At 36.1% G+C, this 17,038-nt stretch overlaps 1 protein-coding gene across 10 annotated transcripts in view; it reads right to left on the reverse strand.

Moving 5' to 3' along the window:
* MAST4 (microtubule associated serine/threonine kinase family member 4) overlaps nt 1-17,038 on the reverse strand; it is a 509,369-nt gene that overhangs the window by 226,482 nt on the left and 265,849 nt on the right. For 7 of the 10 annotated variants that reach the window (XM_016158121.2, XM_016158119.2, XM_016158118.2 and 4 more), the window contains one exon: nt 5,759-5,794. The exons of the other annotated variants lie outside the window; for them this stretch is intronic. In XM_016158121.2, coding sequence (XP_016013607.2) covers nt 5,759-5,794 — 36 coding nt within the window. The remainder of the gene's footprint in view (nt 1-5,758; nt 5,795-17,038) is intronic. 10 annotated transcript variants of the gene reach the window in all.

The raw sequence follows: 17,038 nt of genomic DNA on the forward strand, positions 1-17,038 counted from the left end.
GGAAAAATTATTTAATGTGTCAAAAGACACAAGTGAAATTCAAAATTCTCTGCTTTTTAAACTATCTTTTCTTTAAACTATAAAATATGGGGTAATTTTCAATGCATTTTTTTTCCTGACTGTGTTTTCTAGTTCTTCTACAATGGTCACCTGTGTGATTAATATAAGTATTACTTAAATTATTTTTTAGAAAGATCAGTTAGTCCTAATTTATTCAGATACTATAAATTCTACATTAGTGAAAAAAAAAAAAAGACCATGATAATAGCTATCCATATATCAGTTTATTTTCCAAAAAACAATTCTTATTCTTGGAAATGCCTCCAAGTTTGAATTACTTCCCTCTTTGAAAGGAACCATAGAAGTTCAGAGAGGTCAAAATATACAAACTCTCCTGAAATTAGCTATTTTAAGGGAACACAGGCCCCTGGTCCTCTGCCACTGGTACTCTGATGGCAAAGCAGCACCAAATCTCAAGAGACTGAGAGGAGATGGCAACAGAGAGAAAATGGAATAGCGAGATGATCTGGTTTTTAAACCTCTATCACACAGTATACATTGCAGAATTTGAGTGCTTCCTGATGATGCAAAAATAACTGAACCCAGGGCCGGCTACTTCTTTTATGACAGGTTTGTAAAGCTCATTGTAAGATGAGCTTTTTCTTCTTTGTGCTCCAAACCCCATTTCCCAATAATTGGATGGTAGGTTATGAAGCCAGATAACAATTTGTTACATCTCTGAATCCCTCTACCTACAAGGCCAAGTTTCATCAGTCTCCCCGCTCCTCACCCTCAAACAACTTGAAATATAGGACTGCGTTCTTAGGTTAAGGTCAGTACTCAGGGTTACAAACATGAGCAGAGAGACTTCTATATGAGCAACACAAAAAAAACCAAGCTCTCTGGCCTCCTCCGTATAGTCACTTACACTGTAGAGAATAGGGATGAGAGCTGCCCCTAAGGTGCAAGGCAATGGAAACTTTGGGGCTTCAGAGGGACACAGATCTTGGACCAAGAACAAGAAGATAACTTGAAATGTGTGAGGCACGACCTCAGGAAGTACCTACAACCCTCAAAACACCTCACTTACTGGCCAGCTTCATTTCTTTTCAAGGCAGTCCTTGCAATGGTTGGCTAGAGATGTTTTTTTCAGCCTTCATTTTAAAGGTTCCTGCTGCCAACACCTATCTCAATTGTCACTGGCTAACTGCTAGACAGGAGAGTGAGATTCCCCAATATTAATGTACCTCAAGAGAATAATTCTTTCTGCCAGGCTCACATTGAGTAAGAAAACCTACAGCTACCTGGTCTTTCTTTTAATCAGTTATACTGCTTTGGGGCTCATTTTTCAAAGCCATATGGCTTTGTACACATCAATGCAAGAACTATGAAAAACCCTACTTTTTTGTGCCCTTGCAATAAGGAACAATTCGCTTCAAAGCCTGTTAAGCTCCCAGGGTTCTGGTGTAGAAATAGCTCGCTCAGATTCATCATTGTTCAGACATCCAAGGAGCTTAGCCATCTAGGAGATAAAAGAATTCTTCTGAAAGCACCATGTAAAAGAAAATATTTGTTCAGTCACAGTGTCCCTACAAATGTGATCTTATGCTCCATGGCTGGGTGTCTAAGAAGATGAAAATGAAGGGGCCTTAACAGATCTGGCAGAGACCTGGTAAGATAAATTGGAGGTTGGGGGAGATATGCTATCCTGAATTGGAGAATGCTGAGGCGCCCTCCTTCCTGGAAATATTCTACTCAATCTTACAAAATGTTCCACACCTCAGGATGGCATTAAAGGGAAATGCTTTGACTTTTTTTCACTACTGAATACAACTACAATTATATTTAAAATATCTTTACTTTCTGTCGCTTTGACAAGTCCACTTTTGAAGTTTCTATTCAACACATTTCAATAGCCCTATCCCTTTCTAAGAAAGAGTAACCTGGCCCTTAACAAATCCAATGCTAGGAAAAGGGACCAATGTATTAAAAAAATTTTTTTGCAAATAGTTCATTCATTTGAATATCAGCAGAAATGAAAATAGAAAACTCAAGGAGACTGACATTCACATATTTAAATGTACAAAATATTGTGGGGATTAATAACAAGGGATCAAATCTAAGGTGTAATATTTAAAGTCATCTTTGAACATAGCTTAACCTGGAAGTTAAATGCAGCTGGCGGTACATAGCCCTAGCTCACAATAGATTTGCCAAAAGAGGCAGCCATTCTTCTTTAAGGCATAGAGAATAAAGGTCATTGATTGCTGACCCTGTGCCTTCATCCAAATAAATGAAGTCGTCTCAACACATTTCTTAATGGCCAGAAGACCTAACAGCAGAATAACCAAGTACTTGGGTCACAATTACAGCTGATTTATAATGTCTCTGGTGAGCCCAGGGACAGAGTGGGTCCTTACTCCTAAGGAACGATGTCTTCTCTGGTGATAGTACACTCTACCACCTACAGGCCTGTTTAAAAGTGAAGCAATTTGGAAGTCTCTTGCTTGCATTGGACCTCGTGTCTCAATATTTTTTTCTACCCTCTGTGTGTAAGAGGCTGACATATTCTACTGGTGGATTAGGGCAAAATAAAGGAAATTGCTGAGATTTTATTATGAGACAATTTTAAGATAGTGTCAAACACACAAAGGTAATATTTAACAGGGTAACAAGAACAACAGGATAGTATTAAATTAGGACAGAGTTAAGTGATGTTACATTCTACTGTGGCCATTTGTAGGTATTTACAAGGCTAAAATGTGTACAGAACATTTACCTTGATTCAGTTTTAATTTTTAGTTGTAAGATTTTTGTTTTCATCCTTTAAAAGTACAAAACTATACAAGGTTGTTTTATTGTAGTTTGATGTAGATTAAGAATATCTACAAATTAAGGTGGATTCCAGTTTATCTTATCTCATTAGGTCCAGGAAAGATATCTCTGGCCTTAAGCTACATAATACCAGAAATGTTTTTGGAGGTATATCATTGTATTTTGGTCAGCAGAGTAATATCAGCATTTGCCCATGTAAAGTCGATGGGCTCAATATACCAGAAGTTGATTCATTCAAATCAACACAGGATTATATTTACCCAATGTTGCTATTTTGGGGCATATCCCTCCTCATTCCTCGAATGGTCCTATAAACATTATTTTAATTATTCTAAAGCTTCTATCTTCCCAGTTTATCACTTCAAGTCCTCTAATTATAGTGACTTTTTGAATATGCTGGTGCACTGCAGCAACTAGACTTTTTATGGCTTCAGAAATAAAAGAACTCTGTTTATTGCTTGTGGACTCCTATAGTCACTCCAAACCCTAGTCACAAATGGTTGTTTGTTTGTTTACAAAAGTTTAAACAATTGTATTCTTCCAGAGTGTTTATGATTGGGCTGCCCTGTAGCAAATTAAAGACTTAAATATGTGACAATACCATAAAGGAAACATTCTTTAATTATTAATCTCATTATACTCTTATTTATTAGTTTTTACTGTGATTTTAAGTCCCTGCAATAGCCTGTATATATTTAAAAACAATTTTACTTTAAGATTAACAATGCAGAATTTATACACATGCATAATTATACTTAAAATACATTGTAATTATACCTTTTTGTATTTATCAACTCTGTCAGTTTCGACGATGATTAAAACTTGAATGCAGGAAACACAATTTGAGCTGATCAAAATACAGCTTTTCTGGAAACATTGGCACCATGATATGCTCTTTACTTAGTGTGGTTTATGTCGTTTATCATCTTAATATAACATGATTGACTCAGTTTTTGGTAGGATCAGCCTGTTCAATGGCTTATTATTACCATTTCCTCTGTCACTTGAATTTCCAGTAATGGCCAGCAGAAGTGCCTTCAGTTTGGTTCATCTGTGCTTTATAGCTCAACCTCCACACACTATTGAAAGCATACTTGCTCTTTGGTAAAAACAAAAAACAAAAAACTGTTCCGAACCAACAAAATTTTCCTTATCCCAATCATGGCATCCAGTTATGTTCCAAAAAGAGCCTTTCCACTCTTTGGTGGAAAGTTATATTAGAGACCAAAATTGGGGTACAGCAAATGCCTATTAGATGGTTTCATATAACTATGGAATGGAAGTCAAATGGTAACTGTTTATTGCCTTCTTTAGAATAGAGCAGAAAAATTATATTTGATTTCAATTTATTAAAGATTATATGTTCTTGTAGAAGGTTTAAATTTAGCTCTAAATTTACTAAGTCCTTCTTTGGTCTTAATGTGAATAATTTCAATTAATGTCCCCCTCTTTTCTAAATTGCCATCTTTAATATTTATATACATGCAAAAATTTGCCATACAAATCCATTTATTTGAATTCTAATGCCATTGAAAGTACGAGGTATCTCATTTTTTAAAACATGGTTATAGTTTTTCCAATTATATCATTCTATAATAATCATAATACTTTATTTCATCATTTTATTTTTGGCTAAAGAACAAACTAATGTTTCTTTTTTTTATCCTACAACCAAGTAAACATGAGTAGAACCTCCATGGGGCTATCCCTCTGCTTCCATAAGCAAAATACAGACATATGTATTTGTACATGTGTTCATTCGTAAGACAATATTACTATCATTTTTAATTGCAGGCAGTTTTATTCTTTGGCTCCAATATTTCAAATGTCTTTAGAAAACACAAAGGTATTTATTAGTTTAATATTATAGCAAGGAAAGTTTCCAAAAAGCAATTAAAAATGTCAGTGAATCCAAATAAATTACTACCACATTAACATGAATTTAAAATTAAGAATTGTCTTTAAGATTCTTCAAACTAAAAAATACTAATTTTGGTTCTAGCTATCATATTTATTGTTATATTACCTTTTATATTCCAAACATTTAAGAAAAAATGACCAAATTTTAATTTTTTTAATTTAATTTAGCCAGGAAAATATGAAAAAAATAAATGGCTAAAAACAACCATGAAGAGAATGAAAGCCACTAGAAAGCCACTGCATTCAAAAAAATAATGGTGTTGGCACAGAAAGAGATATATAGGGATCAGAATAGAGTCCAGAAATGATCCAAATACATATGGAATCTTTATGTATAGCAAGGGTCACATTTCAGTCCCATGAAAAATAAAATTTCTTGTTATGACTAGGACTTAAGTAACTGGATATTCAACCAAGAGGGAAAAAAGAAAGACTCCTATCTCACACCATGTAAAAAATTTAAAACTGGAGTAAAATTTAATGTCTAAAATAACTGGGAAGAAAATTTAGGAGAATATTTGTATGACCTTGAGATGACGATATCACCCTGAGCAAAACAGGTAACTAAGAAGCAATAAAGACAAACATATTCAATTAAATAATAATTAACAATCTTCATTTGGCAAAAGATATCATACACAGAGACAAAAACTGTAAAGATATATTCGCACACATACAACAAAGGAATAACATTTCTAAAACACAGTAAGTCCCCAAAAACTGTGAAACAAAAACATTACAAAATAGAAAATGGGCAGTGGAAATGAATATAAAATGGAGAAAAGAGAATTTCAAATGGACAATAAACATACAGAAAAATATTTAACATCAGTGGCAGTGAAGAACGGTAACGATCAAAGATAATAAGAGTGGCAAGAACTAAAAGGATGGGTAGCATCCAGTGCTGGTGACAATGCAGTAAATGGGTACTTTTATGTGCAATTTGCTATTCCTTTGGGGAAAATAATCTGGCAGTATCTATTAAAATTAAAAATACACATACCGTTTGACCAAGCAATTCCACTTCTGGGAATCTATCCTATAGGAAAAAAAAAAAAAAAAGGACCAGTACATAAGGATATAGGTACAAAAAGATTTATTGCAGCATTGCCTGTTGAGGAACAGAGGAAGAGAGGGGACTTGAAATAACATGAATGTCCATCGATGGGGAAATGACTAAATGAAATGTGATATATCTATAATATAGAATACTATATAATGATTTAAAAAGAATGGGCTAAATCTGTAAATAGTAATTTGGAAGATTGACATGGTGAGAAAATCAAATTCAAGACTGAGTGCTACAATCTCATTCTTACGACAGCAACAACAAATGCAAGAAAACAATGTGAATGCACTTGCATGCACACGAAGTAAGGCATGGAAGAATGCAGACCAGACTAATGATGACCACCTAGGGTTTTGAGTGGAGACAGGGATTGAAGGAGGAGGGGATTATTGAGTTGCCCTTGGTATATCTTTGTGCCATTTCACTATTTACTATGGGCACCATACTAATTTTATAATTTTAAAGAATATATTTAAGAAAAACTTATTAGACTTTATTATGAGTAGTAGAGTTGTAGTATTTCCAGATATTCATCCTCAGTAAAATAGTAGTAAATAAACAAATATTCCCTTCTCTGCTTATGTCAGTCATATATGGTTCATTTTTTATTACTTTCCCAGTATCCATTCCATCTCTTTCCTATATATGTATCAGCCATGTGGTTTGGGTGGTAATAACTCCACCCCATTCCCAGGGATTCCCGAATGGTCTAAGCCAGTTCTATCCACCAGAACTACAATTTGAAACCACTTACATAATTTCAAATTTTCTAGTAGTCACATAAATTTTTTAATGGGTGAAAGTAATGTTAATAATGTATTTGTATTCTAACCTATTATCATTTTGACATGTAATTAATATAAAAATTATTAAATACTTCAAATTCTCTTTTTCACATCTCAATTTGGCCTAGCTACATTTCAAGAGCTCAGTAACTACATGTGGCTAGTGGCTACCACACTGGACAGTACTGATCTAAGCTAATGAGAGTAATGTTATAAATACTGCCATATTTAAGGGTGGACACATAATTTAGGATGGCACAATCAAAGAGAAATCCATAAAGGCAAGGGGGAAAAATCCTTTTCTCATGAGGATGAACATGACAAAAGTAATCTTGAAAACTGCTGGCAGCCATCTATGAACTAGGAAGAAAATCTACAGTGGGATAAAGGAGAAACGGGGTCCTTTTGTCACTACTGAAACTCTAGATCAACCCCTGCAAAAAGCCTGAACTTTTTGGTTACATGAGTAGATAAATTTCCTTTATTTTTTTAGGCACTATGAGTTAAGCTTTCTATACTTGCAGTCAAAAGTATTTTAATTAATAAACTTATCTACGGCTAACGCCCTGTCTAAACAAATGTTTGTTTCTTAAGTGAGTTAACTCAATGGTCAACATTTCTTTATTTGTAGTCAAAGCATGCTTCTGTTAAACTAGTTTTATTTGATACTGTTTTTAAACATCTACTGGAAACATGCCCAAAGAAGATTTCCACAGACTAATTCCTGCAGAAATAATAACTTTTATAGTCACCACACAAGAGAGATTTTCTCCTCAAGACAATACAGACATGAGGTGTCGGAGCCTGGTCTTTCCTGGTCCTCCCTCTCTAGACCAAGTTTCCCCAACTTTGGCACTATTGACATTTTGGGTAGATAAGTCTTTGTTGTGGAGTTGGAGGATGTTTTCCTGCACATTTTATGATATTTAGTAGCATCCCTGGCCTCTGCCTTCTAGATGGTAGGAGAAACCCTACTCCCCAGTAGTTGTGACAGTTGACAATGTCTCTAGATATTGTCAATTGTCTCTTTATGGGACAAAACCAACTCTGGTTGAAAATCACTGCTCTAGACCAATAATGGGTTCAAAAGTACAACTGACCTCCATTGTCCATCATTAAAGGATGATGTCAATCCTCCCTGACTGTTCCCTGCATCATAACCTTTCCAGGCCTGTGGTCCTTCCCTCTTCTAGACATGAACATGAGGTTCTAGACCTGAAGACTGTCTGGTCATGCTCTTCCTCCTCTACTTCCCAAATACATGGAGCCTGAACTTTCCATTTCAGTTCTTCTTTCCAGAGTAAATGTAGCTAATTCCCTATGACTTCAGCTTGAAATCGTTACCTGAGCTGCTCCCAGAATCAAACACCGAAGCATTTCTCTTGGGATTCTCTAGGAGATTTTTCTGACAAATTATTTCCTCATTTATGTCCCTCACTTCTCAACTCAGTCTCCTCCAGCTGGGCCATCCATCTCCTCCAAAAGCATATGTTGGGGGATAATTCCATCCTGGCCTGTCCACATTGCATTAGCTCACACATCATAGTCACTTATCTGTCACTAAGACTAGTGTTTTATTATACCTCTGGAAAACTCTTTATAGCTTTTCAAATTGACCTATAGGTTTAATGAAATTCCAATAAAAATCTCAACGGACTTTTTTTGTAGAAACTGGCAAACTGATTCTAAAATTAAAGAATCCAGGACAATTTTGAAATAAATGAACAAAGGACTGTTATTTAAACTTATTATAAAGCTACAATAATAATTAAAACAGTGTGGTATTGATATAAAGACAGGCAAATAGGTCAATGAAATGGAATAGGAGTCTGTAAATAGACACACATATATATGGACAACTGATTTTTGGCAAAGGTACAAAACAATTCCGTGGAAAAAGGCTAGTCTGTCCAACAGATGGTGCTGGAACAAGCAGATACTTATACGCAACAACGTGAACTTTGAACATGTACTTTACCCCATATAAAAAATTAATTCAAAATGGATCATAGATCTAAATGTACATTCAAAAACTATAAACCTTCTCAGGCAAAAAAAAAAAAAAAAACATAAACAATAAATTAGACTTCATCAAAATTTAAAACTTCTGCTCTTGAATAGATGCTATAAAGAGACTAAAAACACAAGCCACAAGCTGGGAGGAAATTTACCAATGATATATAGCAGCTTTATTTATAATAACCAAAATCTATAAGAGACACAAATATCCATCAACAAGTGAATGGATAATCAAACTCAGGTGTATCCATTCAACAAGATATTACTTAGCAATAAGAGTAACAAAACATTAACATAGGTTAATCTCAAAATAAATATGCTTAGTGAAAAAAAAACAAAGAGAACGGTATAAACAGTATCATTTCATTTATTTAAAATTTAAGAAAATGTAAATTAACCTTTAGGTATGGAAAATATTAGTAATTGCCTGATTGAGCATATGGAAGCTAAAGAAGTGATGATAAATTGGCACAAAGAAACTTCTGGAGAAATAGATATTTCATTATCTTGGTTGTGGCAGTTGTTTCACAGGTATATACATATGTCAAAATTTATGAAATTCTGTACTTTAAGTGTAGTTTCTTACACACCAATTGTGCTTCAATAAGGCTGTTTAAAAAAAATGGTGGGGGGAAGCATTAATGTTAGTTGTTGGGCAAAACATTAACTACTAGATCATGTAGGGTTATATGCTGCTTCTAGGACCACTGAAACTGGTTCATGCTACATGGGATTTCCTGAGAGGAAGCTGTTTTAGGTTGTCATTTTACTTTCTTGTCTTAGGATATGCTGTGGGTTAACACAAATAGAATTCACAATTCCTGGGTACCTAACATAATACAGCCTAGGATGCTACATGGTAGATAAAAGGTACATGTAGAGTAGGGAGAGACTAGATAGAGCCTCAACAAGTACCAATTTGAACTATGTTTGCTTTAATTCTCCTTTTATGTGTCTCCCAAGACAATCACTACCATTAACATCCCTACTGTGTCTGATCAACATATTTCAGAAAAAAAAAAAAAATAGAACAGAGCTAAGTAGCCTGAATTTTCAAAGATAATAATTAAGTAACAGGCTTTTAACCAGATGTTTGATGACATTATTTTCCCTGTGATTCTATAAGAATCAAGTACATTTACATACAAATTGGTAATACCTTGGAATCCCACCTAAAAAGCCACCACTATTCTCCTAACACATGAAACCAGTATACTGATTTCTATATATAATGTCAAGTGCATTTTTAAAATACACGCCATTGCTTCCAAGTGCTTCTTTAATCCACAAGGACTGGTTTTAGCATTTAAACTAATTTATCCCAGACATAAAAAACCTTCTGCTTATTCTCCCAGATAATTGATTCTTGATTTGTTAAGCTACTAAACACCATCCTTTATACACTAAAATACAAAACCCCTGGTGAACTTACTCATGTACCCCGTGCAGAGCAAACACTGTTCGGTGCCTCAGCAGAGAGGCCAAGGGGAGCTGAGAAGAGGAGCAGAACACCCCCTCCCTTTGTCCTGCCCCTACCCTGGGAGCAGGTCTCCACTGTCCCTGCAGTAAACATCATTTGTTCCAGAGCAGCTACACGAGGATGTCACATGGTGTCAACTCCTCAAAGCAAATGCCCTCCTCAATTTTCAAAAAAGAAAAATAAATTTAAAAGATAACCTCTGCCTCAAAGCTGACCTGCCTAAGTAACAGTAAATACCACCCCCAAGAATAACAAGAGACTTCATTGGAAAATCGAGATTTAGTCAGAGTTCAGCAATCAATGCTAATGTCACCACAAAGTTAATGCTGTTGGTCTCTATGACACAACAAAAGTTAGAAATAATTTTTTCTTCATAATAAAGAGCACAAGCATATGCTAAATTAATATTTTCTAATAAAGTAATAACACTTTCATATAAGCATCTATAAAATATGAAAATATTTCCTGAAAGATGAGTTTACACTTCTAGAATGAAGGCATTTAAAAAACTTTCCCTCAATGTAATTTAGATATTTGAATTTATTATCATGAGAATTTTCATTCTTAAGATAGTAAAGTGTACTCTTCCATGGTATGTGAAGTCGATGTCACCTATTTCCACGTACAAATAAAATTCATGGAATATACTTAATAACATACTTTCCTCTGGTGCAATTGTGTCTATAAAACCAACTGCCTAGAACTTCTTTATGGTACTAATCGCAAGCTACCTGGGTAACTTCACCATGAAGTGAAGCAGAGCCCAGAGGCCACTGGGAAGAGCAGCGTACAATGACTGGCATGTGCCACGGGCACGTCTTATGTTCCGACATGTAAGGATGGAACAGCCCTCAAACTCATCCCAGAAGTGGTGATTTTATACAACAAGACAGTGCATGGGACTCAGATGAAAGAAATGACCCACTGGAATTCTCAGAGAGGGGGGCCTCTATTGCAGAAAAGTTGGGGAGGAAACCCTAAAATAATTTTACCCCAACTGTTGCGGTCTGACAGTCAGCTGCTGCAAAGAGTAAAAGAGCAGGAAGCTGAATTCTCAGGAGTCAAAATGGCAGAAGAAATGACAGCGTGTAAGGAGAAACACCAAGACAGAAGCGAGCCATGGAGGGCCCACATTACTACAACAATGGTGCGAAGAGAACAATACAGAACTCAGCTGCTCCACTCACGTGTCTGGTTGGATGATGGACACATCTGGGGACTGCCAGTTACTGCAGCTGAGATGGCCACACCCCACCAGTGTAGTTGTCACTAGTCTTTTTATTCGTCTGAGCAAACTTAGTGTTGCTGTGTGACTTGAGGTCTTCCCTTCAGTTGCAGTTTTAAGGGTAAAGAGTTTCAGGCTACGTTTTCCAAAATGTTGAGAGAAATCATGACAGCCATAGTGAAGTCAAGCATACTCTGAAGTCTACCCTTCATTTGGTCACATCATTTGGATGTCGATGCTAAAATTCGTGTGTTTGTAGAACATACCTTTGCCAATTATCTCTTTCAACTCAAAGGTATTTCCTTCAGTTTTGCTGGGTAGGAATCCTAAATTCTGGTCGTGGTTCACAGCTAAGGAGCTATCTAAGTATAAACAAACCTCAAATCCTTCAAGTCCCTCACTCATCAAACAAAGGTATTTAACATCAGATTTCTGTGAAGGTTTCTTTCAGCTCTGAAACCCTATGGTTAAAAGTTTCCATATGGAGGTCCACATATCCCACTTCATTTCCGTCGATACCTATCCCAAAACATAACTTTAAGAAGTGACCTGTCTACCATGCTGGGAAGAAAGATAGAAAGATGAGCAGGTCTAAAGTGATGGATTATTCTGGAAGAGGGGCCCACGAGCACAGGCAGTTCCCTTACAACCTGATGATACAGCAGCAGAGCATGTATGGAATCTGTCACTACAGGACACCTAGAAACCTCTTGTTACTAATACTGGCCATCATGGGATTCAAGTGGAAGATCTACCCAAGGCTATGGGGTTACCTGCTCTCTTGAACACCTCTTCATTGAAAGAAGAATTGGTAAAACAGTCCCACAGAAAATCCTACGATCTGGCTTTAAGGGCACTTCCTCAGCCTACTTGCAGTCTTTTCCCTAACTACAGTACAAAAACAAGCGACTGAGGGAAAGAGGAAGGCTTAATTAGCAATATGTTTTCTGTATTTAACAAAATGATTACATAATACTGCATGCCAAGCACTGGTATAAACACTTCACAAATATTAACTAATCTAATCCTCAAAACCCTCCAGGAGAGACTAGTATTCCCATTTTAAAGATGAAGAAACTAAGACACATAGAGGTTAAGTAACTTTCTGAAGGTCACATGGCTGATTAAATGGCAGAGACGGGATTGAAATCCAGGCACTGTGGGTCCTAAATTCATACTCTGAAATGCCTATTGAGTAATAGACTTAGAAAGGTGGCTTTAGTGCGAAAGCACCGGCATCTGCATGCCTCAGTGAGCCACCCTAAACAAGCTGAAAAGGATTGCTCACTGAAAAACTCTCCCCAAATTCCCATTTGATACAGGTTTGATAAAAAGCTATTCTAGCAAATATGAAATAGAGAACTTCCCCTCATGCATTTGGGTATCAAGAAGCCCACTTTGCCACTACACATACCTGAAGCTCTCCGAAGAACAGTAGTTCTTAACTGTGGGTGGCATTTTAGATTTACCTTGAGAATTGGTTAACTGTCCACAAGCCTCCAGCTGCCTCTGCCCCCAAAGAATACGCACACAGGTTCTGATTTGCACTCCCAAAGTGTGTTTGGAAATGCACACGTATTTTGATAAACCTCCCTAGGTGACCTAACTTCCTCTTCCCCTGGAGCAAAACTAAGGTCTTCCTATAATTATCAAAGGTAAGATCAATTCTACATTGTTTCTATCTCCCAGGTATCCTCCCCTACTCACTTTACTTCACGGGAGATGAAGGCAGGCGTGATACGAGGTGCTACGAATATATACCAAATACCAAACTGGCTATTCGATGAATATATAAATGCAATTGACATTCTTTCACAGTCTGAAATCCCCTCTTTGCTCTCAGGATATATTACACCAATCTCTTTTTATATAAACATGCCACTTTAAATGCTAATTCAGATGCAACACTCAATTTTTTCTTTTTTTGTTTCTGGGTTTCTAACATTCGAAACAACACTGGACTTCCATCTGGCTGCAACAATAGACATTTTGAATTCTTGCTTCGATATTTGTGGGGATGGGAGGGAAGAAAGTACTATAAAGAAAACTAAATTTATTCTAAAACTCATCCAAATATGGTTTACATGTCCTTTATTTTGCTTGAATTACGTAAGCTCTTTCCTTTTCTTTTAGAAAATGTTGCCTTCACCTTGCTGAAAATCTCATAAATCTAATTCGACTCAGTTGTAAAACTAAGGTGATTCCCTCTCCTTCATTCTAGAAATAACCTCATTTTATTCAAACTACTTTTCTAAACAGCTTGTCAAGGTAGCATATTCTGGCTGAAACACAACTGACCAAAATGTCTTCTTTTTAAAAAATACATAGACTCATATATGCCAATAACATCAACCCAAGCGTTTCAATTATACAGAAGGTCACTTTCTAGCTTGTCTTAAAATGAAGAATTCCAACCTAAGAAATACCCTAATCCAATATATTCAGTTTAATATATATATAGTGAGACAAACTATCTTCTAAGTCTGACAGGCCCACCCCGACCCTGAACCTTCCAGCAATCATATGGTTCCTTTGCCTTTGTAGTGTTAATCACTCTTTGACAATATTTTCTCCCTCTTCTGCTTGCTCTCATTCCCCATCACATACCTGAACACTCTGTCCTGCCCCTACCCAAGAAATATAAAATTAGAAAGAAGACAAATAAGTTTCATACAATTTCACACATTTATTCATTTATACATGTGGCAAAATGGTTCTCTCAAACCGCTGCCCTATCTGGTAGCCATGTCTCTCACTCGTCCACCAGAAGCATCCCTTTAATGAATGGTCTTCTGCTGTGCTAAATGCAGCTCAACAACACCCTGTCCCAAGGTATGTACATGTCAATGAGACACTGAAAAGAAAATATCTTTAAGATCCAACTGAACAAATTTCTAGTACTGGAATGTCTGGTACTGTGCCAGGTATGTTTAAGATGCCTGTCTTCTTTGTGGATAGGGAGGTGAACTTCCCTGCAGACCAGAAACTTTTGTATGCCAATAGACACCCACCCTATTTTTCCCATGGCCAGTCCTTCTAGACCCCAACCAGTTTCAGGATAATAATGAAAGGAATGGCTGAATGGAGAAGGAACACAACTCTATAGAGAGAAATAGTTACTAGATACTAGTATTGTTACTAGATCAAGAAATTAAAATAAGCCAAGAGATTCCTAAGCTGTCTTTTAGTAATTTCAATACTCCCAGCAATTCCTCAGTATGCAGAAACACAGTTTCCCAGGACTTCTGTACACCCGAGTTGCTGCTTCTGGTTTGGGTTTCTGCTGCTGGATACCCCTTTAAACTGGGTCTGGCCAAAGAACGTAAAGTCAAGAAACTGATCAAGTGTCAGTCACTGACTGTTTCCACTAAAATAAAGTGGTGATTGTAGAGAGTTTAAATGGCACCATGAAACAATTCTCTCGTGTTCATGATTAAAAGATGTAGAAGAAAAGGCCATTTTAAGTAGCAAGGAGAATTTACTTGCTAAGAATGGACAGTGATTTCCTTTTCTCTGTGGAGAAGTCTGAAAGATCATTAAAAAGCAAGATTGGAGGAGGCAAAGGAGCTGACCCCAGCCAATTTCCGGCTCCTCTCTCCAGGGAATCTCATGAAAAGAGAAGCTCTCTCTGTCCTGGAGAGCTGTTTATTTGGGCAATTAACAAAACCCAAAGGGGTCCTTTATAAATAAAGTGTAGCTGCCAGGAACACCTTGGTTTTGCTCCTAACCATCATTAACTCACACTTTAGGCTTTTCCCCTTTTTCTACTTTCCCTTCCTAAAAACAAACACCTCCCAGAGAGTTTTTCCATTTAGAAATGTTATTTCAGGACCTAAGATCTGAATATGAGTTAGACTAGATAAGAGACCCGCAACACTATCAGAACTTTCATTAAGATGGACAGTTTAGATTCATCGTTATGAGAAAAATCAAAAGAACATCAAGAGAATCGATGGTTTCCACACTGAATTTAAACCAGGAAGAAAATGGTGTGAGCTGTTCAGCTCATGTGCTCGGGTAGCATACACTATAATAGGAACTAGAAAGAAAAAAACAAGGTGGTTCGCTCTGCTGGGAAGCTCACAGTCTAGCAGGAGGAGGCGGACTTGTAAACGATCTACAAATATCTACACTGTGCCTCACCGTGCTCGCTATGTTGTGGAAGACCAAGAGTCCAGAGTCATTTCTTCTAAAAGGCTAAAAGTTCAAAACAACAAATCTAGTTCTGGAGCTCAATGTCGTACTGTACCATTATATATGTTATCTCGTTTGCCTCATTTCCTCCACCTCCAGGTTAGTCTTTCATAAAGCACTTCAAAGGTACCAAAATTCATCATCACAATTTCCTCTATGATTTTTTGGCATTAACCAAGAGGTAGCTGCCACAGCAGATATTCCAATTATTGTAAAATTTTTCTTCGAGTTATTTTTAAGTCTCCATAAACATTCGGTTAAAACAGTTTGAATTCTACCTTCATATAAGTAATGAACATTTTCAATAAAATATTCAAGAATATCAAAATGTAGAGGGTACATTGTAAACACTCATGTACACACCACCACATTAGTGATATACAGGAAACTCTCTTGAGAGCCATCGAAATCCCATTTCTTCCATTCCTTCCACTGGTAACTAAGCTTTACTGCTTCCCCTGAATGTTTCTTATATTTTTACTATAAATGTTTGTATTTTGTAACAATATAATACCTTGCTTTGCATATTTTTAAATTTAAATTTTAGAGTGTAAAAACTATCTTGTACTTGAAATATGCTTTTAACTTTGCTGGGAATTCTATTTTTGATAATTATACTTGATACATATACTCTAGGCCATTCATTCCATCTGCTGTATAGTATTTTGCCGTATAACTATATTATTATTCATTCAAAGGATATACATATTTTGACAGGCAGTTGACAGGAGGGGGAGCAGAGGGTCTGACAACTTTAGTTCCATTGAGAAACAGAGGAAAAGTGTTGAAAGGATTTGGGATCAGACATCTTGGCAAAAGGCTAAATACTTCTTTGAAAGCAAGAAGAGAACTATACAAAATTCAGCCATGCAAGGAGCCAGAACAGAGATAGGATCTGGAGCTCTGAAGCTGTTGGTAAAGGCTGGAAAAGCCTCTGGCAAATTGATGTGGGGTCACTTGGTTATTTAGTAACATCTTGCCTGGAAATCAGTTCCCTCTCTTCTGTTGTCCTTTGCACCATAAAAAAAAATAAAAGATTGCCTTTGCAATCTTTTAAAACATATATGAAACAACATAGACCTCAAGTTAGTTATTGAGAAAATGATCATTAATTACAAATTAGTGGGGATCCAAATTACTTTTTCCTAAACAGAATATGAGTTGCTTTTTTATACTTTTAATTAGCAATAAAAAGAAAAGCCTATTTTCTGTGTTTTCTTATTTGTGAAAGCTTTAACATTATATATAACATAAAGATATGTTTTATATGATTTCAGACACAAAAATAATCTTTAAGTTTACTTAAAATAATACTAAAATTTTTAATCTAAATTCATACATGTCTGAATGATGAAAATACATTTAAAAAATATTATCCTTTAAAACATACAAATCAGAAGTGGCAGATATAACAAAATCAGGTGCCTCTCGGAAGAGCACAGCCTTTCTGAAGGTACATATCCTCTGACAAGTTCCATTGCATTTTAAATGGCTTAAACGTAATTCTAACT

This window comes from Rousettus aegyptiacus, unplaced genomic scaffold (assembly GCF_014176215.1).
Source record: "Rousettus aegyptiacus isolate mRouAeg1 unplaced genomic scaffold, mRouAeg1.p scaffold_m13_p_8, whole genome shotgun sequence".
In the NCBI taxonomy this organism is placed as follows: Eukaryota; Metazoa; Chordata; class Mammalia; order Chiroptera; family Pteropodidae; genus Rousettus; species Rousettus aegyptiacus.